We start from the raw sequence: 27,329 nt of genomic DNA, 5'->3' as shown, positions 1-27,329 counted from the left end.
CAGGAAATCTACAATCTGATGATATCTGATGACGGTTGGCAATTCTCTGCACTGAATTTATGCATCCTGTGAAACATGATTATTAACCTTCTTAACATGAGTACTGAGCAGCATTTGTAATGTCAAAGATTGCCAAAGTTGCAAAGATTGCAAGATTTACTTTGCTTCTGTGGGTAAATCTACAGACTGTGTCAAATCCAAAGTAGTTCTTGGACTTCAGCCTGAAATTCTGCTGCTAAAAAAGTGGACCACATCAGTCCAGCTCTGAGGTCCTTACACTGGCTGCCTGTCCGTCAGAGGATAGCCTTTAAAGTTCTGATGCTGGCCTATAAAGCTCTGAATGGTTTAGGACCAAAATACATCAATGACCTCCTGACCCAGTATGAACCATCCAGATCCCTCAGGTCATCTGGATCCGGTCTTTTATCAGTTCCCAGAGTCAGAACCAGACACGGAGAAGCTGCATTCAGCTTTTATGCTCCTTATATCTGGAACAAACTCCCAGAAAGCCTCAGATCAGCTGAAACACTCAGTTTATTTGAATCCAGGTTGAAGACTCACCAGTTCTCAGCTGTCTTTGAGTTGGCTGTCGTGATTCGGTGTTATACAAATAAAACTGCATTCAACTCAATTAAATTCACTCACATTCAATTGTGTAGTGGCAAGCAAATACAGTTACAGTATAATAATAAGATAGTAGCAGAAAAGATGATGGTAAGTTCTAGTATGATTTTATTTTTAGCTTTCTCTATCTACAACATGACTTAGCTTAATGTTTGCTCAGTGCTCTGGTGGAATGAGCCAGAGCTTTTCTTTTGCTCGTGTTCATACAACACCTACCACTCACCTTTTTTTTGGTGTGAATATTTGTGTATTTTTCTAGTCTGTAAAAATGCTATTTATATCTTATTTTTTGGCAAAGATGGCAACAATGTTTAAGTTTTCATTTATTTTGCTGTTATTTAATCCAATTTAACCGGTGATCCTATAGATGCACTTCATATGCCCAAAACACCACTAAAATAGACGTTACACCTTTTTCTTTTTTTACATGTATTTAGATAAGAGCTTGAAACAAGCAGCCAGATTTACTATTCAGAACAGTGGAGAGGCTTCTGGAGGGACTTTGATAAAATACAAATAAAATTATTTAAAAAGAAAGAAAGAAAAAAAAAGCAGTGATATAGGTCTATTATGAAGAAGTTAGCTATAAAGCTTCTTTTTGTTGGTTCATTACTTGAAAGAGCTCACTTCAGCGGATGTATGGATTTGTGTCTCCTCTGGTTTCTAACTGGTCAAAATCACTACACCATGAAACCACTGAAGAAGCTAAACAATACTTTCCCAAATGATGGTGTATTCCTGCTGAGTCTAGTTAGTAAGTTAGCATCCGGGACAGTTATCATTGCTAAGCGTGTTGGCTGGAATGTTGTGCCAAACTGGGCGAGGGCTAAGAACCAGCCCAGTGTTTTTCCTTTGTGCCGCCTGAATGCCCCAGGCAGGTTATTTCAGACATGAGCAGGGAAAAGAATGAGAAGGAAGGTCTGAAGGCGGTCAGGCTAATCCAACTACTAACCCCAACCTGGACTCACGCAGCCACAGCTATGACAGAGTAAAAGAAGTGAATCTTCACATGAGATTCCTGCATACTAAACAAAAACATGTACTCGGTGACTTCGCAGTCACACTTCCTCTGACGTTAAATTTCCCTCACTCCCCTCCCCTTCAGTCTCTTTTTCAGCTTTATTTCTGTAAGTCCTTGCCAAACTTTCTATTAGATGACATGTTTGCGTCGTGTTTAATGTATGTTTTGAATTACAAGATATTCCCAGGCTCCTGCAATAATGTCCTGAATTCTGAAATCTCCCCCTCCCTCCCTGCAAAGATGAACTTTATATGACCCATCTTTCCCTCTACTCCTCGTCTGCCTCTTCAATCCTGCCTGATTTCCTTGTATTCAGCTTTTCATCCTGCTCCCCTCCATCTCCCCGCCTCTCTTGTTTTTTCCTCTGCTTCCCTCCGTCCTTCCTTCACTTATTCTGTCAAGGTAATATCCAAGGTAAGTTTGTTACAAAGAAACAGGCAATGCAAAAATACACCGAAGACCAAGCTTTTCGACCTTCAGTGTTGTGTGTGTGTGTTATTCTGAGGGACATATTTTAAGTAAATTAAAGCCCGTTTGAAATTTTACAAATGGTAGTTTCTTTTAAGGCTTGCTGATCTGCAGAGTTCAACGACATGACGGCATCATCAAAGGAAAAAATTCAAATCAGCAAAAACACGACCCATTTCCCAAGATCCTTTTATTTTCCATCACATGAATGCAACTGATGGTCTAAAATCCACACAGATATCACGTCTCCATGTGTTCTTCACCGTCCATGTCCTCCACCACCCGAATTTAGAAGGTCAACTATTAAATGCTGCACATATTTGAAAACCAATCTTGACAGGGCTAAAGACTGCAGATACTAGACCACAGAGCCCCGCAGGCTTCTCTTTTCTGCCAACAAATTACAAAAGCTGAAACCCTCTAAAAATTCCCACTCAGGCCTCATAAATCAATACAGAGCATTTCCAGTGTTCTCACTTAGAGCAGAGGATGTAGGAGGGCAGTAAAGAGCATGCTGTACCTGGAGGCCAGCTTGTTCTTCTCCTTGCGTGAACGGGCTCGGGCCACAGCGGGCAGGTCGTTGACCGGACCCATGCCATCGATCGCTGCGTTGAGCTTCTGCAGCTGCTCCCCGATGTTGTGGAGCTTCTGAGGGTTCGGCGTCAGGTCGCTGGCATCTGTTTTCCGGGCTTTGCGTCGCCCCTTTTTGCCTGAATTAACGACAACAAAATGAACTCCATACGTGTCCGGTCAGGTAAAAACAGTGCAGCTCTACCAAACCTGGCCTTAAAATGTCAGGATGCCAAATCTCCCAGTGGTACAAGGCAAGGCATCTATTTGTTTTAATATCTGCTTTCATTTGGAGGTATTATGGTTTGCAGCTCTATATTTTTAGTACTGGACTCTTCTAGAGCAGCTTTGCATGATTAAAGTTTGAAATAAACATTAGGCACCCAAGGCACTTTGCTAAATTGCTATTTAAACCAACTTTCTACTAATTGCTAGCCCCTTAAAATAGAAGATTTGCAAATGGTGTGGGTGGATCATCTGAGCTTGCTACAAGAGCTATTGTTTCCCCCCTGAAATGACTACATTAGAGGTATATGACATGATACAGAACTATCATAGAGATGTCACATAGAAATTACTGTACAATGAATGACATGATTTAAAATAAGCATCCACCCCAATAGTTTGATAGATTTACGGAGTATTTACACAACACGTAAACTGTTATCAGTGCTGACTCTTGTTTGAGTGGTTTGACTGGACTAAGTTTAAAGGACTGCCATTCTGGTTTGTACAGCACGACACGGGCTGCAGCACTGCAGCAAAGCTATTGTTGAGCCTGACGTGAGATTCGCGTACGATGGGAATGTTGAAAAATCCACATTTTGACATGCAAGTTGTATGTAGGGCACACGCCTGAGGGTGCAGGTCTGATCTGTGTCACGGGAGAAAAAGGAAATGGGACGATCCCAACTGCAGCGTGCACGTTGGGTTAATGACTCCTGCTGCTAAACCTTCAATCCAGCCCTTTGATTAGGGTTTAACTTATCAATCTGACAATTATCATTTTTAATAATTAGGTCATCGGCACTCCAAAAATGTCTTCCCCAGAGAAACAACCAGTTTCACTTAATAATCTAGTAACTTTTCTGACTTTTTTATTTATTTATTTTTTGTATGAAACAATCAGCATTAAATAGCATTCACTAGCATCACGCAGTAATGCTGTATTCTCACCCTCTCGGCGGTACAGCGTGCTGGGAAGAGTGCTGGAGCTCCAGGACAGAGACCAGTGGACGTCACCGCCAAGTTTCTTCTTTGTGGCTGACTCCCGAGCACGTCTGTACTCCCAGAAACAGCGACGCTTCGACGGTCGCTCGCCCAGCTGCCTGGCTGGCTCTGCTTCCACCTCTAGAAGGACAAATATGCAAAGACTTAGGCACTCATGTGGGAAAAACCTTGCAGTTCTTCAAGCAACTTGCTTGCCTGTTAAAACAACAAACAAACTAAGTGACAGAGAATAGACACAAGAACAAAATATTTGATGAAAAGAATCAGTGAGTAAGGAAAGCAGCCAAGAAGAAAGTGTTTCATAAAACTTATATCTCCAGAAAGATCGGAAGCCATCTTGTCGGTTTCTTGAATTCCCCCTGGTGCTGCATCCAAACAGACATGTGAGTGGGTGGAAATTATTTCCTATAATCCTTTTTGTCCTGACAAGGCTTCCCTGTCAGCTCTGTATAAAATGCAAGTTTCTCTTTTGCTCTGTTTCTTTTTATCTTGTGACATCTTATCTTCTGGCTGGATACCATTGCACTAAATTACATGTAAGTACAAATACAAGTGGCACAACTGCTGAACCATCAAAAAGAGTTTATTTAAACACTGACAGGGTCATGATAATACAGCTTATATTTTCTAGAATAGTGGGTATCATTACTTTGAAGCACAGCAGAAATACTCTGGAGTAATCGTTTTGGTTCCTGCATTTTCATAAATGTTTGTAATTTTTATCACTTAGAATTTTAACAGTACAAGGATAGAAGGGAGGAAGCACTGATTACTGTTCAGCTGCTCATTAATGTAAATATCTAATTAGCCAGACATCGTCAAGACGAGATGTTGAAGTTCAAACCGATGAAGAAAAGTGTCTTTGCGTGTAATGGTTGTGGGTGCCAGGTGGACTGGTCTGAGTATTTCACAATCATCTCTAAAGTTTACAGAGAATGGTTAGACAAACAGAAATGATCCAGTTAGCAACAGTTCACTGGACCAAAATGCTTTGTTGATCCAAGAGGTCAGAGGAGAATGATGCGACTGCTTTGAGTTGATAGGAAGACAAGAGTAAGTTAAATAATCACTTGTTACAACCAAGATATCCAGAAGAGCATCTCTGAAAACACAACAGGCCAAACCTGGAAGCGGACAGACTACGGCAGCAGAAGATCACACGTGTCAACAACAGAAAACTGAAAAATCGTTGCCTGGTCTGATGAGTCCCAATTTCTGTTGTACCATTCAGATTCGTAGGGTCAGAACTTGGCATAAACAGCATGAAAGCATGGACCCATGTTGCTTTGTGTCAGCGGTTCAGGTCAGTGGTGCTGTGGGGGATATTTTCCTGGCACACTTCAGACCTCTGAGCACCAACCGATCATCCTTAAACACCACAGCCCACCCGAGTATTGCTCCTGACAACTTTTAATGGCTGCTTTCAGTAGGATAAGGTGCAATGTCGCTCAAATCATCTCAAACTGGTTTCTTGAATGTGACAATGAGTTCACTGTACTCAAATGGCCTCCAGATGCCAGTCAATCCAGTAGAACACCTTTGGGACATGGTGAAACGGGAGATTCACATCACGTGCTGCCCTTAAATCTGAAGCAACTGTGTGACAGTGTGTCATGTCAATAGGGAGCAAAATCTCTGAGGAATGTAGAATCTGTGCCAGGCAGAAGGCAGGGAAAGGGAAACCTGTTAGGGTTACGTGCACCTAATAAATTGGCAAGTGAGTGTATGAGCTTTAGTTCATCTCAAACGTGATAATCAGGCTCTTTGTTGGGAAAAGGTGCACACTTTCACACCGCTCTGGTGAGCTACAACTAGGGAAAATATTTAAGAACAGCACAGTTCTCGCTCATTCCTGCAGCTCTCTCTGCGCAGCAGCTGTATCCCCACAGAGCCTGAGCACCGAGCGCTAAGTGCCAGACCTACTGTTGCTTCTACCGTTCTCTCTCAGCGATGCATCAACATTTAACCTGTGCGTTGTGTCAGATGATGTCCGAATAATGACATTAGACAACCCTTTCATTGCGGTTCTTTGTTCAAGGTAATTACAGGTTGCGTGTATTTTTTCCCCACAGCAGCAGTAATAATCATGCTTCAGTTCACCTCACTGTTGAAAACACTGTTACTTTGTCATAAGATTTAGGGGTTAGCAGTTAGATAAAATAATCTGCTGGAGCTTGAGCTCAGAGTGAGGCATACTTACTCAACACCATTCAGCACAACCCAGGCAGAGCGTGCGCTTTGTGTGAGAGCAATTGTGTTGCTTCTGACTCTCTGAGTGATCACAGAACAGCTGCAGTGTTTAACTTATGAATATGAAACTGCAGTGATAAAATACCCTCTACTCAATTCAATCGTTCAGGATGCCAGAAATGTAAAGCGTCATAGAAACCTACAGCTACAACACCGGCTCCACAAGCCATAGTTCACATTAGAAAATATTTTCATGGCTCTTCAGAATGGCTGGAAGAATCTGATAAAAATAGCAATGAGAAAATTAAATCTTCATTATTTTTTAAGCATACAAATAACATTTATTGAACGTAATCTGGTTAAAATGTTGCAACAGAATCGCTTGACGAGATAATCCAAATCCAGCATTGATGCTCCAGGCCACACTGCTCCGGAGGAAAGTGAATCTTGGAGGTGGACAACGCTGACAGCCACATATGCAATATTTATTAGAAGAGAAATACCCAGCAAGTGAAATGACGAATGCAACCCAATCATAACTGACAGCTATTCGTGTTTATGTTTGGTCGCTATGAGATCATGCTGTGAGCCCCAATCCAAAAAACACATGCTGTATGTCCTCATGACAAAGCCACCAGCACGTATGCCGTTTCACACAAAGACGTCATAGAAGATTAGCCTCAGGCATGCAGACCCACGAATAATGGCGCTGTCACAGTGAACACAGTCGTTTCTGCTGTGATTAAATCAGATTTGAACTTGATAACTGTGAAGTCCTGCCCTTGCTTTTATTCATGAGTGGACAGTCCACACACACACACACACACACACACACACACACACACACACACACACACACACACACATACACACACACACACACACACACACACACAGACACAGACAGCTTATGTAACATCATGGTGTCTGGTCCTGTCTGCAGATAACGCCATTGTCTGCGCTCCCCCTTCAACTCGATCTTTTGCTCCATGGTTTTCTGTTTCTCAGCCTTTTGTCTGGTTTCCTAAACTCACTCAACCATCATCAATTTTAGCGAGTACACATCACATTTTTACAATCCGTCATTTATACCGTTGCTATCGCTGTGGGCTAATGGTAATAAAAGCTCAACAGGACAAACACACACAAACACACACCACAGGAACAAAGGACCAACAATTGTGTCTTGCGACAGCTGAAACACGAGCTGGACCTCGCTCTTTGAGAGCGAGCCACCGACCTCTCTATTACCTTGCAACGAGAAGCCTAAGATTTGTTTATCTAACGCAAAGCCGATTAGAGGCAGAAAAGGCCTGGGAAAAGATGCTAATCTGAATGGAAGTCAGTTTACATAGGTGTTATCAACATACATGCTTATGTTTCATGGCTTGTAGTTTGGGAATAACAACTCATCTCACATTAAAGGGTTCTGATGATGTTCTGTGCTCTCAGCAAACAGTGACTTCATCTGTTTATTACTGAGGGATTAGGCCACTACAATGTACCTAATTGTTACACTACAACATTTTACTACTGCCTAGAAACCTCCAGTTTAGTCCTGTTAGTTTGAATGTTAGTTATCACAAAACAAAGTCTTTCAACTCTAAACCTCTGCATCCTTTGCTTCCCTGTAATGTCAATGTAACCTGATCTTTTACCTGTTAACACAAAAACCTTTAGCAAGCTATCTGTAAATTTCTCCAGAGCAGCAACACGTCATAGACAAGTGTTCAGAAGCCAAAGACAAAGAAATGCGAATCAGAGCACACTTTCTATCAGCCTTTATGTAGCAAGCCATGACTCAGGCAACAACTGACTGCTTGTTGTGGCCAATCCAAGAATTCATTTTTTGCACTGTTTTTGCACATACAATCCATGAATGAGCCCAACAATTTTTCATCTGTTTAGTTTTGAAAATCCAATTGATGGTATTTAGTGTCTGGATTGTAAGCAGGATTTTAAAAGTCATGGCACCAGATCTTTTTGTGCAGTAGCAAGAATGAAAAAAAAAAATCACAGCTGTGTTTATCGCTGAAAGTGATCAGAATTGCGATATAGCAATTTCCTATTGAAAATATCACCGAGGTCTCAGTGGTAACTGCTGCCCTAAAACTCACACTGACATGTTGCAAATATGGGAGGGAGGATTCATATTGTGCTGACCTAATAAGACCTCCATGCTTTTTTCAAATTTCCTCCAGAATAAACATCCCCACATCTACATAAGAGATACTCAGTTGAGTTCTGAAATACAATGAAAGCTCCTGTTTTTATGAGCAAACCAGAGTGACATTTAAAAAGCTGACTTTCTTTCACTTTCATCTAATCAAAACAGTCAGCAGGAGAGTAAATAACAGCCTTACAGCATCAAGTCAATAAACAGTGATGATATTGAAGCTGTTCTAAAATTTTTCACAGTGATTCTACTCAGTTTTATGCAGCAGAAATTAAACTCAACAACACTGCATCCATTTCAGTCATAGTCATGCAGCAAACTGGTGGCAGTATGTATTTTAACAACATATAGCTTGTATTGATATAAAGACCCCAATACTTAAGTTCCAGAAGTGAAAAACCATATTCATATTCTCCATAGGGATGCTGATTAACAGCTTGTACCGCTGACTTACCTAGTGATATTGACCTAGTGATAGTTTTTTTCTAAAAAGAATATAAAAAGAATAAAAATAAAATATAAAAATATTAATATTAATATAAAAATATGAAAAGAAAAAAAGAATTTCATTCATGATGTTGCAGAAAATAACTACTCTACCCACAACCCTACCTTGAAGCAGTGACGTCTCTGACTGGTGGAGGTTACGGTTGCCATAGAAATGTGTCAAGATTAAGGATGAAACTTCAGAAATCTTAAAAGTGAAGACAGTCAGGAACCAAGCACTGTAACATAACTAGGCCATACAGACCTTTCCTGCATTGGCCCTGGGGGCATGTAAGACTCCTCCCACATGCATGGGTTAACTGGTGAGCCTAAATTGGCAGTAGGTGTGAGTGTAAGTGTGAATAATAGTCTCTCTCTCTCTCTATGTCGGCTACATTGGTGACCCGTCCAGGGTGTACTCACCGACAGCCGGTATAGCGTTCAGCCCAACTACGATCCTGAATCAATGAAGCTGAAGAAAATGGAGGGGTGGATGGATATTGTACAATACTGGAATAATGAAAAGGAGTAAATCTGGGAAGGCTGGAAGTCATTCAATGCAGACTCTGGGAATTGTATGGCATTGTTGCATCAGTAGCTCCTTTGTTGTTAAAAGTATCTATGTACACTATCTTGTACCTTTACCTTTAAAAAAGGAATTGTCTGAAATGTCAATAGAAAAAATGAAAGGGCAATTCACTTCATGAATTCATGGGAGACCTTCCAAAAGTGGGTGGGCACCTTTGTGCTCTACAGCACCAGTGTACTCTTCATATTAACACAGCATGGAAGAAGCTAACACCAACCAGCAGCAGTTCAGGTGCTTTTAATGTCAGGCTTGTTAGTTTGTGGTTTAAGTGCAAATTTCATTTCATAACTTTTCTTAACTTAATTGGATAATCCAAATTGTCACTAGGTGTGAATGTGCGAATGAATGTGAGTGCGAATGGTTGTCTGTCCCTATGTGTTGGTCCTGCGACAGACTGGCGACCTGTCCAGGGTGTACCCCGCCTCTCGCCCTATGACAGCTGGGATAGGCTCCAGCGCCCCCCTCGACCCTGAAAAGGATAAGCGGAAGCGAATGGATGGATGGATGGAACTTTTCTTAACTTATTTAAAGCTGAGTGAAAAGCTGATGACTTTCCCTGCTGGCTTCACTCTATCTCTCTCTTATTTTGGGTTCAACTCTTGCAGGTAAACTTTCATTGCATTTACAAAAATTAAACAGATTGTGCTCAAACTGAATATTTTGTTCACATCACCTATCTATTGTGTGTTTGTGTCTGTGAGAGAGTGTGTGAGAGAGAGGGTGTGCATGTGCACTGAAGAAGAGAAAGTGCAGAAAAGACAGTAAAGTCACACTGAGCTAAGATTAGATTTTTTTACTACCCATTTTACTATCTTACTGTACACACATCTACTTTATCTAGCTGTATGCATTTATGTGGCACACTTTCTATACACAGGTAGGAAATCTATGTTAAAAAAAAGGAAGTTGTAAATGAGTGAGGGTGAAAGTAAACAGATGACAGGCTTGCTAGCCGGCTCTGTTCTGCATTACTTTGATGTTTAAAAAAACAGAGCAGTTGTATGTCAGCTTTGTCAGAATAAAGTGGAATATATCCAAGCAACCAAAGCTACATATAACCATATTTTGTATCATGATGTGGACAGTAGCATGGAAGAAAGTCAGGCTACTGCTGATAACACTGCTAAAATTAGCCAAACTAATCTGACGTAGTGTGTGTTTGCAACACCACACAGAGCGCAAACACATATTTCAAAGTGCCACACATTTCAACAACATTTGATTAAGGAGGAATGTGATTACAAATTTCATACAGCTCCTATAATAACAACAAAATATTTGTTAGGCCAATATTTAATTCCATCCTCTTAAAGCGAGCTCAGTGTAAACGTTGTTGTCAGAATGAACAACTAGCAAATAATTTGCTTTAATAATTAATTAAATTAATAATAATTAATAATTACAATTATTAATAATTAATAATATGCTTGAACATCCCCAGAAACATTACAGTGTCCTCACAAACTAATTCAAATCAGTTTCAAAATATTATCTGTCTGTAATGTAACACTTCAACATTCTGTCCCAAACAAATAGCTTTCATATAGTAATAATTAATAAGACAAAAACTGACACTGAAACTAATGAAAGCTAAACCAAACACAACAACAATAACAGTAAACTCATGCCAGAGTTTAACTGAAACTAGAAAAAAAAAATACTGAAAATATTTAATTAGAAAGCTCACATCTATGATAACTCTGGTACTCAGTACTGGCACCCAAAGGTGCTATGACCAGGAGACTTCAATCCGCCATAGAAAACAAATGTTTCTTTAGCAGTAATTACAAAAAGTCCTGGTCATTGAAACACGTTGTAGGAATGCTTTTTAGCACACAAACTGTGCATCCTGAAGACAACAGCAACAAATCCATTACTATGAAACAATGTCAAATTTCACAGAACCCGTGTGACAGCTTCAAAGTTCTTCTTTTGTCATTTAGAGTCTGAAAAGCAAAGACTATTTCTACTATTTGTATTACATAAAACACAGAAGCAAAAAATCTGTAATAGTTTGGCATCTTTACAGTTAAGCAATTACCAAAATAGTTGTAGAATTAACTGTTCAAGTCTGCTTTTGAGTCGTACTATGTACCTTTGATATTTGTGAATGAGAGATAAGTGGGCTGTAAAGAAATAATGAGGCAAGAAAAATGGTTTTTAATGAGCCACCAGCTGAATGCTGCAGTCTGTAGCTGGCATGTTTATGTTGCTTTTGAAGCTGCTTAGAAATCCCGTTCTTCTGTAATGGTTGTTTAACAATCTGTACCAACTTTCATACCCTATTTAACGTGCTCAGCTAAACCCCCACCCCATCCCAGAAACAAAGCAGCGCGCCTGTTACAGATGGTATTTCAATACCCAAAGACACTTCAGCCCTCAAAGCCATTTTATAACAGTAACACTGTAGTCACTGAAGCAGTGTGATGTCTGGGAATTACACCCGCAAAATTTGGTATCACATGTGCCTGTGCTCAGCCAACCAAGTCAGACGAGACGGTTTGAGGTCTCGTCTGGACTGGAGGCAGAACAAAATGGATTGTGTGTGGGCAGACAGGCTGCTGGCCGCGCTGTGATGAGCCGAGATGTCCTCGCCATCACACACACACACGCACACACACTGAAGCCAGAACTCACCACATTCAGTTTCCGAGGAGCTCGAAATTTCAGCTTCCACCACTGTCTCCTCCATTCCTTCCTCTCCCTCTTCCTCCTCTTCTTCCTCGTCTTCGTCCTGCTCCTCATCCTCATCCTCCAACTTCAGTTCGGTCTCGGCCTGGCTGTCCTCCCTATCCTGCTCTTCCTGCTGATTCTCCACCACCTGCACCTCCTCTGTCTGGGAGTTGTGAGCAGGTCCTGCCCCCAGCTCCCCTCCCTGGCTCAGGGAGTAGTTGTGCTCCTCACTGCAGTGCTCCAGAGCCAGTCCTACTGCAGCTGCTGCTGCTTCCTCTTCCTCTTGGGCCACCTGATACACCTCCACCGTCCGCTCCCTTGACACCCCCTCATCCTGTCCACCTTCAGTCACTCTTCCTGAAACGCACAGCTCTGTTGTCCGGGCAACAGAGATACACCCTTCCTCCTCCTCTTCCTCCTTCCCTGAAGCAGTTTTCTGGACTTCCGGGGTGCCAGGAGGGACTGCGTGTCTGTTCCTCCTCCTCTCCTCCTCCTCATCCTCTTCCTCCTGCTCTTCCCGACTCCTCCCCCAGCAGCCCATCAGCACAGCCTCCTCGGAGCAGGGCAGCAGCTCCCCTCCGACCCCAAGGCCCAGTTTGGTGTAACGAGCCATCTCATCCAGCGCGGACACATCCCAGCGCTCTGGGTGCAGGTCTTCACCAAAGCCTCCGTCGTCCACCAGGTCGCTTAGCAACTCAAAGGGCCGTTTCCTTGGCAATGCTGGGGAGCCCAGCATAAGGAGCACACTCTAAAAGGGGGACAGAGATAAATGACACTTAAACATATGATTTGTGACAAAAAAATAAACAAACTTTTAAATCATTCAGTATTTTAAAGATTATTTTGGTGTAAAATGACAGCATTTACTAGCATTTTAAATTGTGAATCTACTTCTGCTACTAAAACAGGTCAGACTGAGTTGTGTGGGGGGAAAAAAAACCTTAATCAAAATTACCCACCCTCCCCCAGTGCCGTAATCCTGTCAGGATTATTTCACACCTGGCCCACATACACTGACTGTTGATAACTGAGATGCCACGTGAAGAATTTGGTCTTGTTTTCATGTGAGGCATGATGTTTAAACATTGCTGAATAAATAAATAAACTGTATTTGCGATGTATATATATACAAAAAGATTGAGAGTGGTAGAGGATTAATGGCTTTTCAAGCAGAAACCAAAAACAGAATACAAACAACAGTCTCGTGTCCCAATTACATTTCCCACTCTGCCATAGCCTGACCACCTGACCTTCTGCCACTGCGGTTACTGCTGCTGAGCTCTCATTATATTCCTAATAGAGGCATGATAGGACATTAAAGAGAAGAGACATGCAGCAGCTTAATGCATCAATGCACACACAGACAGAGGAGGAGGATTATGTGACAGCACTGAAGCGGAAGGATGACTTCATCGCTGTATGTAACCTAATAATATAGGCTTTATCATAAAAGCACAGTTTACCTGGGCATCTGTTTAATGATAAGTCTTTCCAGACTTCTTCCCGTGCTCTTATAAAAGCACGTGTTTAAATACAGCTGAGAAATAGCTCTAATGTGCGGTGTAGTGAAAGCTGTAATGGTTAAAGATCAAGTGGATTGGAAATGGTTCACGATCCAATCATCATCAAGCCTGTGGCCCGTGTTTATTTTCCTGAAGAAAATAAACACAAAACTATAGTACAGATTGAACAATAAATGTAGAGATGCAAGCAAAAAAAAATCTACATTACAAATAAAAAACAGGTCATATTTTGTTGTCCTTAAAGACAAACACATTTTTTCCCAGAGATTAAGAATTGATTATTGGCAGGTTGGCAAATTTATAACTGAGCATTATAATCAGCTGCTGCTCCTGCAAGTCTTTCACTTTATAGACAAATAGGCTGGTGATCACAGTGCTTATTCTGTTCTGCAGCCTCAGTGAGCTGAGCATCGCTACACATGAACCAGGTTTCCTCCTCCTGTAGTATCACCAGGTGCAGATGCTGGATCTGGATCTGACATCAGGGTGAAATCCTCTCTGGGGAAGCAGCTGAACTGTGACTGTACTGACAGCCAGCAAGCTAGCCAATAAGATATACTTTCAAAGTAAGAGCACGGTATTTTCCACTAATAGATCAATCACTAATGACATCATTTAAATTGCTACAATGACTCACCAACTCAAATTAGGCAGCTATTAATATATCTGTGTGTACTATACAGTGTCTACCCGAGGTCACACTATAAGCTGCGTGAGCTTTGGCTCTGTCCATGTTGTGCTGTCTTACCTGGTCGTACTCTGTCCTGCCTCCCTGTGGCGACATGGCCAGAGGGTAGGGGCTCATCAGACCCCTGTGCCCCCCATAGGCCTCGCCAAATGCAGGCTCCATCCCATTCATACCCGGCTGGAAAGGAGGTAAAACACACAGACACAGAGTAAATCCAACACCGAAGCAAGGAGTAGGATAATTCAGAGGTGATGGGTGAGAGCCACTGTAGCTTTCCTACTTTACCTGAGGCATGCCCAAGGCAGGAGGTTGTCAGGTCGCAGTCCCAACGTGAGTGTGAGTGAGTTTAGCAGCGAAAAACTCAACTGAGTTCCGGTCTGAGCATTGAGATGTCACCAGCAGAGACAAAAGAGGGAAAGAAGAGTTCATCACAAAGATAGAAGTGAAGGTAGATAAAAGGAGACAAAGAGAAATGGAAGAAAGTACTTACCTAAGATTGAGAGGTGAGTAGGCCAAGTGGGTGAGCTCTTTTCACATGTCGCAGCTCTGCAGCTCTCGATTTCTCAGCCTGAAGGAGAAAACAATAAAAAAGGGAGCAAATCAATGTGACAATGAAATCTTGGGATGCAATACATAATATGAACACAAAAATGTTACAGTGTTACATAAGCCTTATATTGTTTTGTTGGCTTCGTGCAGTACAAGTTGTCTGTTTGCTGCTACTGATTTCAGTTTGTTTGATCGGCACAAAAGGAGGAGACGACAGCGGTACAGATGATACAATGCAGGTTTTAAATGTGTCTTTTTAATAACAGATCCACAGTGCTGCTCTTAGATGAATGGGCTTCTTTGACAGAAAACATTTCACAAGGGCAATCTGTGAAATTCACTTTCGTTTGTTTATTGTGGTGGGGTTTTTTTTAATATATTTTGTATTTGTAAAGCAAAACATTAATGAGTTCAGAGCTCTTTATTTGTCTGTTCTACAGCGGCAGCTATTGTTACTTACATTAGTTGGTTAGCTTTCTATTAATACATCCATTCATTCAACATGAAAAAAAAACATGCTGGTGCTGCAAAAATGTAGGACATATCACTTCCTGAGAAACCTCTGCTAACAACGAGTGTTTAAAACAGCAAATGCAAAAGCTTTCATGCACCAGATAAAGGTTGAATTCTGTTGTGTGACAAAGCATTCATGTGATTCACTGGCATTTGTTATTTATACTGTTATGTGCATTAAAGGAGAACTTTGATGTTCATTTGTTAAACATTACATGACCAGTGTGGGATGAGGATCAATGAGCTGGAAAGGAGAAGAGTTTGGATAGATCATCTAAAGATTAGCACTAGTTAAGTTTGAACTGTCAATAAAACACAGCTTCCATGCTTTGTATGCTATGGAATCAAAAGGCTAAAGTATGCAGGGCAGGAGGAAGTCAATATCCTCAAGGCTAAATATTAGCTCTTGTCCAGCTAAGTGAAAAATGTGCAAAGCAAGCTAGTTAAGCTTAGCTGACAAGTTGAATTGAGCTGTGTTAGCTTGTATCATGACTGCCAAGGTCATGAGCAAACAAACAAAAAAAGAAAGAAGTCAGTCCATCTCTGTCTGCTCTCTTCACTGCCCAACTGATTCACTCCTTCTTTTATTAATATAAATCTTTAAAAATAAGTTTTTGTTTTATTTTTACATTTTAAAAACATCACAAGTAACCTTACTTAAAACCCTAAATAATGTTTCAGCATTATATTATTGAAGTGGTCACATACTTTGACAAACTGCCATTTTTTCAAGTCAGATCAGGTGAAAAGTACAAAGTTGATATGCATCCAGTTCTTCCAGTTTCAGTACCTTACAGATACCGTGGCCAGCTATCTGCACACACTGCATGTAGACTGGCTATCACAAAAGAAAGTCGACATGAAACAATAATAAATGCACTGATGACAAAACGCTCTGCAACTTTGAGTGCAATAAAAGCTTCCCAAGAGGAAGAGACACAGAGCCTGACAGGGATAGCATCATAATCAGAACTTTCAGTCATGCCAACTAACTTGAGAACAACCGCTCCAAACATACAGTACTGTGCAAAAGTCTTGAGCCACCCTTTATTTTTTTACATTTAGCTAGAAAAAAGGGAAATTAGCAGTGCAAACACATGGAAATGCAGTAGATAAGGCAAAAACTGGAGTTTGTACAATTCTAACTAGCTTAAAGTTAATACTTGGTATGACCATGTTTATTTTTCAACACAGCCTGAAATCTTAGGCAAGGTTTCTTGTCATTCCTTTAAGTAGTCTTCAGAATTTCTTGGAGCAGAATAGTTTCCCAGCTTCCAGTAGGCAGGCTTTGCTTCCTGCCTATTGTTACGTCTCTGTCACCATGATCCCACATTCTTTCAATAACGCCTGGCTCTGAGGAGGCCAATCCAAAACTGTTGTATTCCAATGTGTTTTTTTCTATCCAGGTATTCTTTCACTGAATGGGCAGCCTATTTTCCATTGCCAATAAGATACTTTCCAGATTTCAAGGTGGCTCAAAATCTGTTTGTGTTTTCTTGTATTTATAATTCCACCAATTATGACAAGATCCCCAACACCACTGGTTGATATGCAAGTCCCAAAACACGACAGAGCCTCCAATGTGTTTTACAGGTGGCTGCAGAGACTTACTGTTGTACCTCTCTCCTAACCACTTCTGTACATATTGATAGCGATCTGAACCAAAAATTTAAAGTTTGAAATTCACTTTATAAGACCTGTTGCCACTGATTTTCAGTCGAGTTCTTGGGTAATTTGGCATGCTTCAGTGTTTTCTCTCTGTCAAGACAACCTCCCTTCCACTGAGACTTCTGATGAGGTTTTGGTAAACATCGATGGTTTATCAGAAAGACCAGATGCATCTCTCCTGTGTCAGGTCTTTGCTGGATTTTCTCGTATTTCTTAAGGACATGACTTTCAGTTTATCTGCTGCAGATAGTTTTTACACCTGCCAGATCTTTTGTCTGGCACCAAACTGTCTGTTATGTGTAAACAGAACATTGGTTTATCCCTTGAGTCAGATGCCTTTTTATGTTTGAATGATTCACACAGGTACAAGAACTGAAAATTAGTATAAGAAAAAACAAACAAACCTGTAGCTCAAGACCTCTTTAAAAAATAAAGTGTGGCTTCTTGCAAGAAAAATATAAAGAAATGAGGGGTGAGTCAAGACTTTTAGACAGTAATGCACAAGCAAAATTATTACCGATGCTAATGCGAAATACTACAAAGTTCTAACCCTCTGCTGATAATTTCATTCACACTATGTTACATCTCCTGCTAACAACTGGCCCACCGACACTGACGGATGGTGTGTTAAACACAGAATTAAACAACTGACCTCACAGATCTGCACGTTGTCACTGATAAAAGGCGTAGCTTTTTGAGTAAAGACTGGACCGATATCTGAATACAGTATCGCAGGAATTATAAAGTCAAAAGTCAACATTGACCTATTTGTAGCCCCATGAAGCATGTGTCGTGTACTTGTCTGTTTGAAGGGGCTTAGAATAGAAAGGGAAGAGAGGCAAGAGGTGCAGGACAGGCGGGTGGAAAATTCACAGATTTCAACCAATTCCACATTGAACAGGAAGAAATGGTGCATTTGTCGGTGACCATTTTCAGCCACGAACAGATGCAGAACAGATTGCACGCCAGATTAAAAAAAAGATACAAAAAACCCTCTGCAGTGTGTTAATAATGTTGAAGCTACATGTCACAGTGCAACACTGTGACTCACTGATGTGTTTTAATTGTTTATGAGCAACAGTGGTGCAGACGAACACACACAGTAAATCGCTTTTCATCGGACTATCTTACTGGTCCACTGAAGAACTGCTTCTTTAGCTCCGCCTCATACGGGTAAACTTGAGCATTGACGTTGCTTTCAGCTGCTCCATTCATTAATGTTTGTGTAACCAAAACTCTGATTCTCCCTTAAAGGAGAAGGGAGGAGGCCACACTGCAGGCGCCGAATACACCCGGCTCTTTTCAGATGGCAACATGATGAAATACCGAGCAACATAACACCCACACACACACACACACACACACACACACACACACGCCGCAGGAACAATGCAGACCTACTGTTCAGTACCTGTGGAAAAGTCGAAGAAAGCAGCTCACACAGACCCTGGTTCAGTGTTTGAGAACAATGCCATAATACGTTCTCTGTGGATTGACCTCAGGCACACAAGAATGAGGAAATGAGGATTGGCTGGGCGGTTATGACACTGCCTTGGCACGCCAAATGGAAAACTGGTATTTGGCACATGAGACAAGCCAGCTACCAACATACTGTGTACACAAACACTTATCAGACACAAACAGGCCTCTGAAGCTGATAACCAACGGGTGGAATAAATATAATAATCCAGGCTTCATACAAATGAAGAAAAGATACACATTATTTATCATAAAGTTTACAGCACAAAGAGCGGGACCGTTTGAAACGCGAAGCTCTGGGAGTTTGCACTAAGGGTTAAAGCTATGTAGATTATTATGGAAGCAGTTCACTTGTACCAACAATAAAGTTGTTTGAGTGCCAGCTTTGAATATTTCTGTACTTACCAGAGCAAAAAAAAGCTTTTGAATACGATAAATCAAAATGGCATTTAGTAGGCTACCACGCCACTTTCCCCTCTGTTGCCGGATGCGACATTGGTGCTGATATATCCTGCAAACAGGAGCGAAGCGCACATGCAAATGTGTCCATGGTGTACTATTTACCATTTCTTTTAATCTTGTTTATATGAACACAGCGCTCCTCTAGCTATTTGCTGCCTCTACAGGGGAAATTTGCACAATGAAACAGATACACCAAACAGACTTGTATTTATATTTGTTCATACCATGGCTGATATAGGTGGCTTCATGCAATAACAGCTGAGAAATCCTTTTGTGCACATTGGTTAAATATAGGGCACAGTCCAAAGGGCTCTTTGCTCATAAACACACTCACAGAGTTCACAGCAAGGCAGCGGGGAAACAAAAAAGTCAACAGTAACCAATAACCATAGGCTTTACATTCAGCCAACGATGCATTTAGCGCTTTGTAAACAAGACTCTGCAAGCAAAGTGGATGCCTGCACAACTGTGGCTTATGTAACAACACTGGACGCACACTGACAAAGTAAATATATATGCTAACACTCACAATGCGGTAAGAAAATGGTTCATGTAGTGCAGGTGGTGCATGACGAAATTTACTTTTCCTTGTTATGGAGGCCCCCCACCAGCCATCCCCCGCCACAGAGGACCTTTCGATGCCTTCAGAACTTACAGTAATTGCAGCCATTTCTAACCCCATGTACACTTAGAGCTGACTTTTCTATTAGTCTATTACAAATGCACTGGAGCAATTATCCGGTGAACACTGTGTGGGCACAGAAAAATGCAAAATAAAACTGAACCCATATCCTTGCAACAGCTTGTTATGTAACACAGGGCAGAGTATTCAAAAGAATCTGTGTCACGCCATAATGTACCCTTCCAAAACAAATCTACAGTACATTCAAAAGCTGCAAACAGTTGCACTATTATTGATTCATCTGGCATTTGTTTTCTCAATTGTTGTGTGTGAAAATAATCATAAAAAAGGCACGTAACTTATTTACAATTTCCTACATTCCAAACTGACACATTGTTTCACCCAAGCTACAATAAAGAATGCAGATCCAGTCTATTTACTGTCATTCAAATGACGTGCTGGAAAAAGGACGTACTTCTTGCTTCAAACTAAAAAAGAAAAAGAAAACAACATTAAAATTCAAAATGAGTTCTTGGTTATTTTCAGCTGATGAACTAGGTGACCAATCCATGAATTGTTTCAGCCCCACTGTATTCCAACACGGGCAGTTTTAAAAACGGTTTGCCTGTGGTGGGGTTTTTATTTGGGTAAAGAGCATCGCCATGACACCAGAGTTACAGCTCCCCTGTTTGCAAGAATGAAAGTAAGTGTTGTGGGTGAGCTTCACTATCAGAGGGTTAATGAGGCTCTGGACAGAAATCTGAGGGCTTTCCAATTTACTCTCTCAGAAATCGTCCTTTCAATGCCATTGTCGAACGAAACTGGCTGCTGTGAAAGCGAGACTGCAGCAGAGGGAGCTCAATGAACAGTAGTGTTTTATGTATTTCGTAATGTCCAAACTGAAATAAAATGACACTTATGTCTTAGTTTTTCTCAGAAAGCATGCTAGCATCTCGCAAATGCATGTTAGAGGAGTCTGCCCTGACGATGCCTGTTTCCAAAAGATAACTAAAACAGATCAGGAGCATAGCTCAACCACAACTGATACTTTCATATGCCTATAAGAAGCAGCAGCTTATGGTGGTTGAAAGTGAATGCTACCAGGTGGCCACTGCTAATTTCTCTCCTGCAGATGGTTGACCCCCTCTGAGCCTGTTCTTCTGGAGGTCTCTTCCTGTTAAAAGGGAGCTCTTCCTTCCCAATGTCACCAAACGCTGTTCACATCTGGTTGTTGGTCCTTATTCTCTAGCATTATATGGTCTTTAGCTTACAATGTCAAGAGACTTAAGGTGACAGTTGTGGTGAATTGATACTATATAAATAAAAATGCAACTGAAATGAATGGCTTCATGCCTGGAATCAAAACAGCAGATGTTACTGTAAAGTGGCTCTTGGAGCTTTGAGGTCCCAAATACTTACAGAAAGGTGTTTTAAAAGAGAAACCTGGAAAACAGAGAGAGGAAAAAACTAAACTAAGATTACCAAAATAAAAAAAATAAAAAAAAGTCAAAATTTCAGTTTTTTGCCTTCTGCCTTCTGTAGAGCTCCAGTAGTTGTGAACTATCTCACCACATGAAACTCAAAGTCCAGAGAGTGAGAGTTCTTGAGTATTCAGAAGTTCATTAATGAAACACTGCAATGGAACAACTAGACATAACTGCTTAAACTGGCCCCTAACCTAACTGAAAGTATAACAGGAAGGACTACATGTCCATGGTGTGGCAGCTGTCCTCATGACAGTCTGCAAGCAAGGATATAAGTATAGCACCTGCCTAAGGAGTGCCAGCTATTTCTCTTATGATTATTATTATTTTTGAAGTTTCAAACAGTCATGTGATAATTTATGGTATTTTTTTTTCCATATACTACCACACTTTCTCCATAAAAACTTGTTTTGCACTTTCAGAATTAACGTAGTATAGTGCTAGCTGGGTATAACGCACAAATGTGGGAGTGGAAGCAAGTCATTCTGACACTGGACCACGAGGCAGAATTAAAGCAGTCTGACCAGACACTGAACCTTTTGCAGCTGGAGGCCTCTTCAGAAATAATCAGGGGAAAAAAACTCCAGGCTGATGGCAAATTGCACGAATGAATGGAGGTTACGCACGAGGGAGAGAGACTGAAAGTGAGAAAAAAGTAAATTCAGAAGGAGCCCAGTGAGAGGCTGTGATAGCAGAGAGTGTGGCCGAAAACAGCGAGGAGGAGGCGGGAGAGCGGGGAGGAGAGACGATCTGGCTGTCAGTCTGTCTGGGAAGCCAATTTGCCAAATTAAAGCTCCAAAAATCTAGGCGGCGGACAAAGGTCGGTCTGCCTGGGAAAAATCTTTCGCATCTCCAGCAATAAAATTAAAACATGTTAATAACTGCAAAGAAAAAAAATACAAGAACAAACACCCAAAACGACCTGGATGCGCCCCCGCCTCTCCGTGTCCTTGGAGCTCCGTTTCCCGTAACGATGGAGAGCAAAAGTGGCCCCCTTCTGCCGCCCCTCGCCTGTCTTCCCCGTACATCCAGTGCGCGTCCGCAATATTCCCGAATAAATCTTTTAATCACTGACCCGGTCGGTGGAATCGAACTGACGGGGCACAACGGTGCTGTGTCCCCGCACAGCTGGATACAACAACAGCAGCAGCACATAAAGAGCCAGAGCACGAAGGGAAGGTGCCATGGTGGCAGCCAGCAGCGTGTCCCGCATGGCACAGCGAGCTGGAGAGCCGCGCTCCCACATCCAGCCTTTCTCTTTCACACCTCACATTCACATTTTATGCATTTTTAGTTTACTTTTTTAAAACTGCAATATAACGCAGAAATAAATATTCCTACCTAAATCAGCCACCACGCTTCGCGGAGTATCCAGCCGAGACAACAGGGATCCTTTCAGCGCACAGACAATAAAAATGGGGCGCAGCTGGCAGTGCCACCGGATGTCCAATATTAATTGTTAATACGGCCGATTTGAGAGCCTGTGGACGGGCTCCGGCGCTTTAACGGCCCCAGCTGCGGTCAGGTGGCCACTCTCTGTCCACACCGACTCGGACTTTCGTTACATTAAAGTTGAATAAATCTCAGAACAACTTTGGCTTCTGTAGGTCCACCTGCAGGTGCTGCTGCCGATTGATGGTGGCTGTTACAGGCCGAGGCAAGTTATGCCCGTCATTAAATGTAGGCTTTGTCGGCGAGCAACTGTAAAGTTTGAGCCATTACAAAGAATAAACACCGGGAGCAAAAGCTGCCTGGCCGCGCATATAGGAAACATAAACAAAACGGTATAAATGCGTTATGTAGCGTGAAATGGGGTAGTAAAAGTGTAATTTGGTACATATATATATATATATATATATATATATATATATATATATATATATATATATATATATATACGCTAACTTGTTACGTATATCGCACGTGGAAAGCATATATTTCCAGATGTTTTTGTGAACGCGGTGCATTTATTATTCCAAATTCAAAAGTATAGTTCTTTATCGTGCAGCTACAGTGTGTAAATCCGTGTGAAAGTAGCCATTTTTATCACAGAAGACCGTTAAAAGCCGTCATATTTTTTTCTATATGTGCTTTAAATATTTTGTCAGTTAATTATCGGTCGTAAAACTTTACGTAAATGCTTATGTATTTGTCCAAAGGCACAAAGCTGCGAGACGGGCTTTACCTTAACGCGTGTCCTCGGATGTCCCCTCCGAGTTAATGCTCCTCCGGACCGGGGTAAAATGTCGGCCTCGGCCTCTCCAGATGATATTACTCCGCACCATCCACGGAGGGGGGAGAAGAGGCTCACGCATGGACAGCAGCAGTGACCGCTCAGCCCAGAAATCCCGTTCAAGCTACAGCCACATGCAGGAAGTTAGTTCACGGCAGTATCGAGCTGGCCTATATGGCGGATAAACGGGACAGAAGATGGTTGTAGGACTGTTAAACACCCCCTTCTCCACCACCACCACCCCGTCCTCCTCCTCCTCCTGTCTCTCCCTCCCCTTCATTGGTGCAGAAACCTAACGTTTTGGAGATGAGAGGGTGGGAAAACAGAAGCACTCATCTCTCCTCTGAAGCTAATTCCGTCGTTAATAAACTTTTACGAGCTCGTACAGCAGACCCCCCTCTGTGTTTGACTTGGTGCCGTCCGCGGGACTCACAAAATAACACTGGGGGACACTTTTGGAGCCGGCTCCGCGGGTTAGAACCACTTTTACGGGCTCAGAATGAAATATAAACACAAGCAGAGAGATAGAGGGCGTGGATCCGCGCGTGCAGTGTGTGTCCTGTTTGCTGTCACTGAGTAACAGCGCTGTTGTTGCTGTTGGCTACGCTGTGGTTAGCTACTAGGTTCAGGGTTCAGCGAGCCATACAAGTAGTGAAAAAGAGACTGACCTGATCGAAATGGGAAGTGTGTCAGCTGTAAAAAAACAAACAAACAAACAAAAAAAACAGTTGCAGTTCTCATCGGCGGGTTGGGGGGCACTTGAGTTTACGAATAATCCCGAAGAGCGAGTGTCAGAGCTAAAAGATTGGGCTGCACTTCTGGGATTGCCTTTCAAAATAAAAGTCGCGCTGAAGAATAAGATATGAAACGTACGTTATTAATTTAGGGTTATATTAAAGACATACTTTTTATAATGCAACATTTTAAATAATACCTATTTGTATTAAATCAATTAAAAACGGGGTACATACACGTTTTATAACTATTTTTCCCCTTAATATCCCTTCATATCTGTTGTGTTCAAGGATTGTATTTGTTAGGTCTATAGCTTATCTATAGCTAGGTCTATAGCTGTTATCCTCTCCCATTACATACCTCGGAATAACACAAAGTGAAGTTCTTTCACACATAAAATACAATTTTAAAAGCATGCATTCTACCGTGATTCCCCTGGGGACATGTTCACTGTAACAAAATGTAAGATATGAAAAGAAATGTACAATTCTTTTTTAAAGAATATCCATACAAACCGTAAGGCCAAAAACATGATTCCTGATTTGGATAGAAAATAGAATTATTATAAGTTATATATGTTAAGTTGTTTTCTCATGACAAACAAGCCAGATACCAGGTAAAAGCTAAAAGAGTTCATTCTAACCTCAAGACATTTCATCACGAGTTTGAAAATGTATCATAATGATAGCAGTGATTTTGTGTCCAGGGTCCCGTGAGATCAGACTTTTATTATGAAAGACAGATCAGCCGGTTTTGCGCTCGTTCACTTTTTATAACTTGACCCATGAGTGAAAACGGATACCGTTTGATCTACGACACGGTGTCGTCATAGGGGTGTGGTCATACGACCCGTCTTTAAGGACACCGGGAGGATTCACGCTACGAACCCACTGACCTCAGCGGGGCTCTGGGGCGACTTCAGAGCAGAACCCCGCTGGGACCACTTCACCTACATACCCCCATGTCAAACAGAGGAGCAGACGTCTTTACTGTTACTGAACAGCCATGATGCAAGTCTTTTTCTAACCCATGTAAAGCAATAAAAGTACCATATAATTCCAGTTCTTTATATTCGCATTAACAACCAGTTAAATAGAGACAGGCCAGTTTGTGAATATAGATACAACTGAGGTAGAATAATCGAACTTGACAGAACGTGTTCAGTAAACATAAGACGATAAGCTGTAACATTAATATTCATCATGGTCAATAACAACATTCATTTATTTTGTAATCAGATCAAACATTTTGCACAATAATAAAGAACGATTTCTTAACATGTAAGAAACGTATGCAGTAGATTTCTATCAAAAATATTTTCTTTGAACTACAAACAGAGGCAACAGATATTTTTAACTCTGTAAATATGTGCAAGCTAGAAACTGTGTTCCTGTGCTAATTTGATACACTTAGCAAACATTTAGTCAATTCAGCAGAAGAAGAGCATTAATAAATTTTGAAATGTTTGAAAACTAAAAGATTGTTTGATTACTATGGATATACAACCACCACTTTCCAAAAATAAAAACAATGGTTTGTAACATGCAGATTCATGGAGCAATGGTTTGCAGGTTGTTTAAAATAATAGCTCCAAGCAGCACATGTGGTATGGAGAACTTGAATGCGTGTGACCATTAATGCTTCATGATAGGCATGTATGATGCATCTATACATGCATATACATGAACAAAATATGCTGCTGTTGAGATAACATCTTTCAACTCATCTGCAGGTCGTTGCAGTCTGCGTTTGTTTATTTTACACACGGTATTCCAGCCTCCTAGGAAACTGGGGTGTATAGAGCAGCTATTGATAAGCCAGGTTTACCGTAGAAATTCTTACTTTTGTAGTCTGCACATGATTACACATTGTATTCATTTAATAACTGCATTTAATTCAACATTATACTTACAGTCATGGTTTATTTTTTATGTCATATTGATAAATTATGTTTATATTATATCAGTTACATAGCAGTGACATAGCAAAAGCTGGCTGCTGCCTTATATTACAGAGACAGCCATACAGTTCAGGCAGCGATATTTAGGTCAGATATAGCTGCTTGTGTAAAGATAGTTAATTCTTAATGTACTCTCAGAGGAAAGTAGGTTGTCATGGTGCATGAGCGCATTACACCACATTTTATGAATATTACCGAGGATAAGCTGCGTGGTGTTTGTGATTATCTGTGTCTGCCAGTTGAAGCCCATATGTGTTGCCCTCTCAACTATAGATAGATAGATAGATAGATAGATAGATAGATAGATAGATAGATAGATAGATAGATAGATAGATAGATAGATACACACTTAAAGAACAATATTAACCTTTTCAACCAAAATACCACTGGGAAGTAAAACCCACCTTATTAGTCAATCATTTACCAAAAACACGCCTGTGTTTTCAAAAGATTGTGTAGATTTAAAGGATTGTTTACTCATTAATTTATGTCCATGGTGAAATTGCAGTTCTGCCCCACCATTAATTTAATTTCAGCTGAGAAATATAAATTAATATTTTCAATTTTATATTGCAATGAAATATGAGTAATAGTCACAGCCGAGCACAGCAATCTGAACTGCCCCTCCAGGTACATTGCTACTTAGTAGTCCCTCAATAATAAGTATTAATATTTATACACATGCGAAATGAGATTTTCTTCTTTTTTCTGAACTCTGAATGTTTCTTTTCTGCTGCCACTCTGTTACACATTCTAAGCTACATTTCAAAATATTAAGGTTGTAATCCTGTTTTTTCTTAGTATTTATACATGACTGCATTCTACTTAGTATGGTTCTGTTTCAATTGATACATCTCGATGTGTCATCTATGAGTTCAAAGTTCATTTATTAAATGTCTACCTATCACCTACCTTTTTTGTTACTCTGATAAAGAAATTTTGATTTATAGACACAGTAAAGTAATAACAATGTAAAAAGTATATCATTATACAAACACAATAAGGTGTAAAATTCACAATGTATGACATCAGCCTTTAGCTCACTGCTGTCTCCATGGCTCTGTATTTCAACAACAACACCAATACTGGTTTAATAATTAATATAAATTTTTTTTTTGGTGATTGCATTCAACACACATTATTGTTTTGACAATGAACTACTATTTCTTCTCAAAGATTGCTATGTTTAAAGTACAGAGCCCATAACTGAGTGTGTTATTTGCTGTTGCCAGCACTGGCTATCTTGTTTCATTAGCAACGTACAGCTATGATTCAGTGTCACCCCAAGCTGGATTTGAGTTTTAGCTAGCAAAAAACAGGGTTCAGACAAAGCATAAGCTTGAGACACCTGACTTCTGGAATGTGTTTTGGTAACCAAATCTTAAC

At 40.9% G+C, this 27,329-nt stretch overlaps 1 protein-coding gene across 4 annotated transcripts in view; it reads right to left on the bottom strand.

Annotated features, from left to right (window-relative positions):
* The window catches only part of LOC146571972 (uncharacterized), a 35,527-nt gene extending 11,464 nt beyond the window's left edge, over positions 1 to 24,063 (bottom strand). Inside the window, exons 1-8 of one of the 4 annotated variants that reach the window (XM_085275986.1) lie at positions 23,917 to 24,063; positions 23,201 to 23,418; positions 14,729 to 14,806; positions 14,524 to 14,615; positions 14,299 to 14,415; positions 11,992 to 12,775; positions 3,860 to 4,033; positions 2,634 to 2,823 (exon numbers count right to left, since the gene is read on the bottom strand). In XM_085275986.1, the coding sequence (XP_085132112.1) occupies positions 2,634 to 2,823; positions 3,860 to 4,033; positions 11,992 to 12,775; positions 14,299 to 14,415; positions 14,524 to 14,532 (1,274 nt within the window). In that variant the 5' untranslated portion in view covers positions 14,533 to 14,615; positions 14,729 to 14,806; positions 23,201 to 23,418; positions 23,917 to 24,063. Of the gene's footprint in view, positions 1 to 2,633; positions 2,824 to 3,859; positions 4,034 to 11,991; positions 12,776 to 14,298; positions 14,416 to 14,523; positions 14,616 to 14,728; positions 14,807 to 18,379; positions 18,446 to 22,356; positions 22,425 to 23,200; positions 23,419 to 23,916 lie in introns of those variants that run through there. The other 3 variants (XM_085275987.1, XM_085275989.1, XM_085275990.1) reach the window with 3 other exon arrangements.
* Between the last annotated feature and the right edge of the window lie 3,266 nt (positions 24,064 to 27,329).

The sequence above is a fragment of the Mchenga conophoros genome, linkage group LG6, assembly GCF_057382185.1.
Source record: "Mchenga conophoros isolate Kocher_MC1m ecotype Shallow Benthic linkage group LG6, M_conophoros_male_GT1.1, whole genome shotgun sequence".
Lineage (NCBI taxonomy): Eukaryota > Metazoa > Chordata > Actinopteri > Cichliformes > Cichlidae > Mchenga > Mchenga conophoros.
This window is presented reverse-complemented; position numbering and strand designations above follow the sequence as displayed.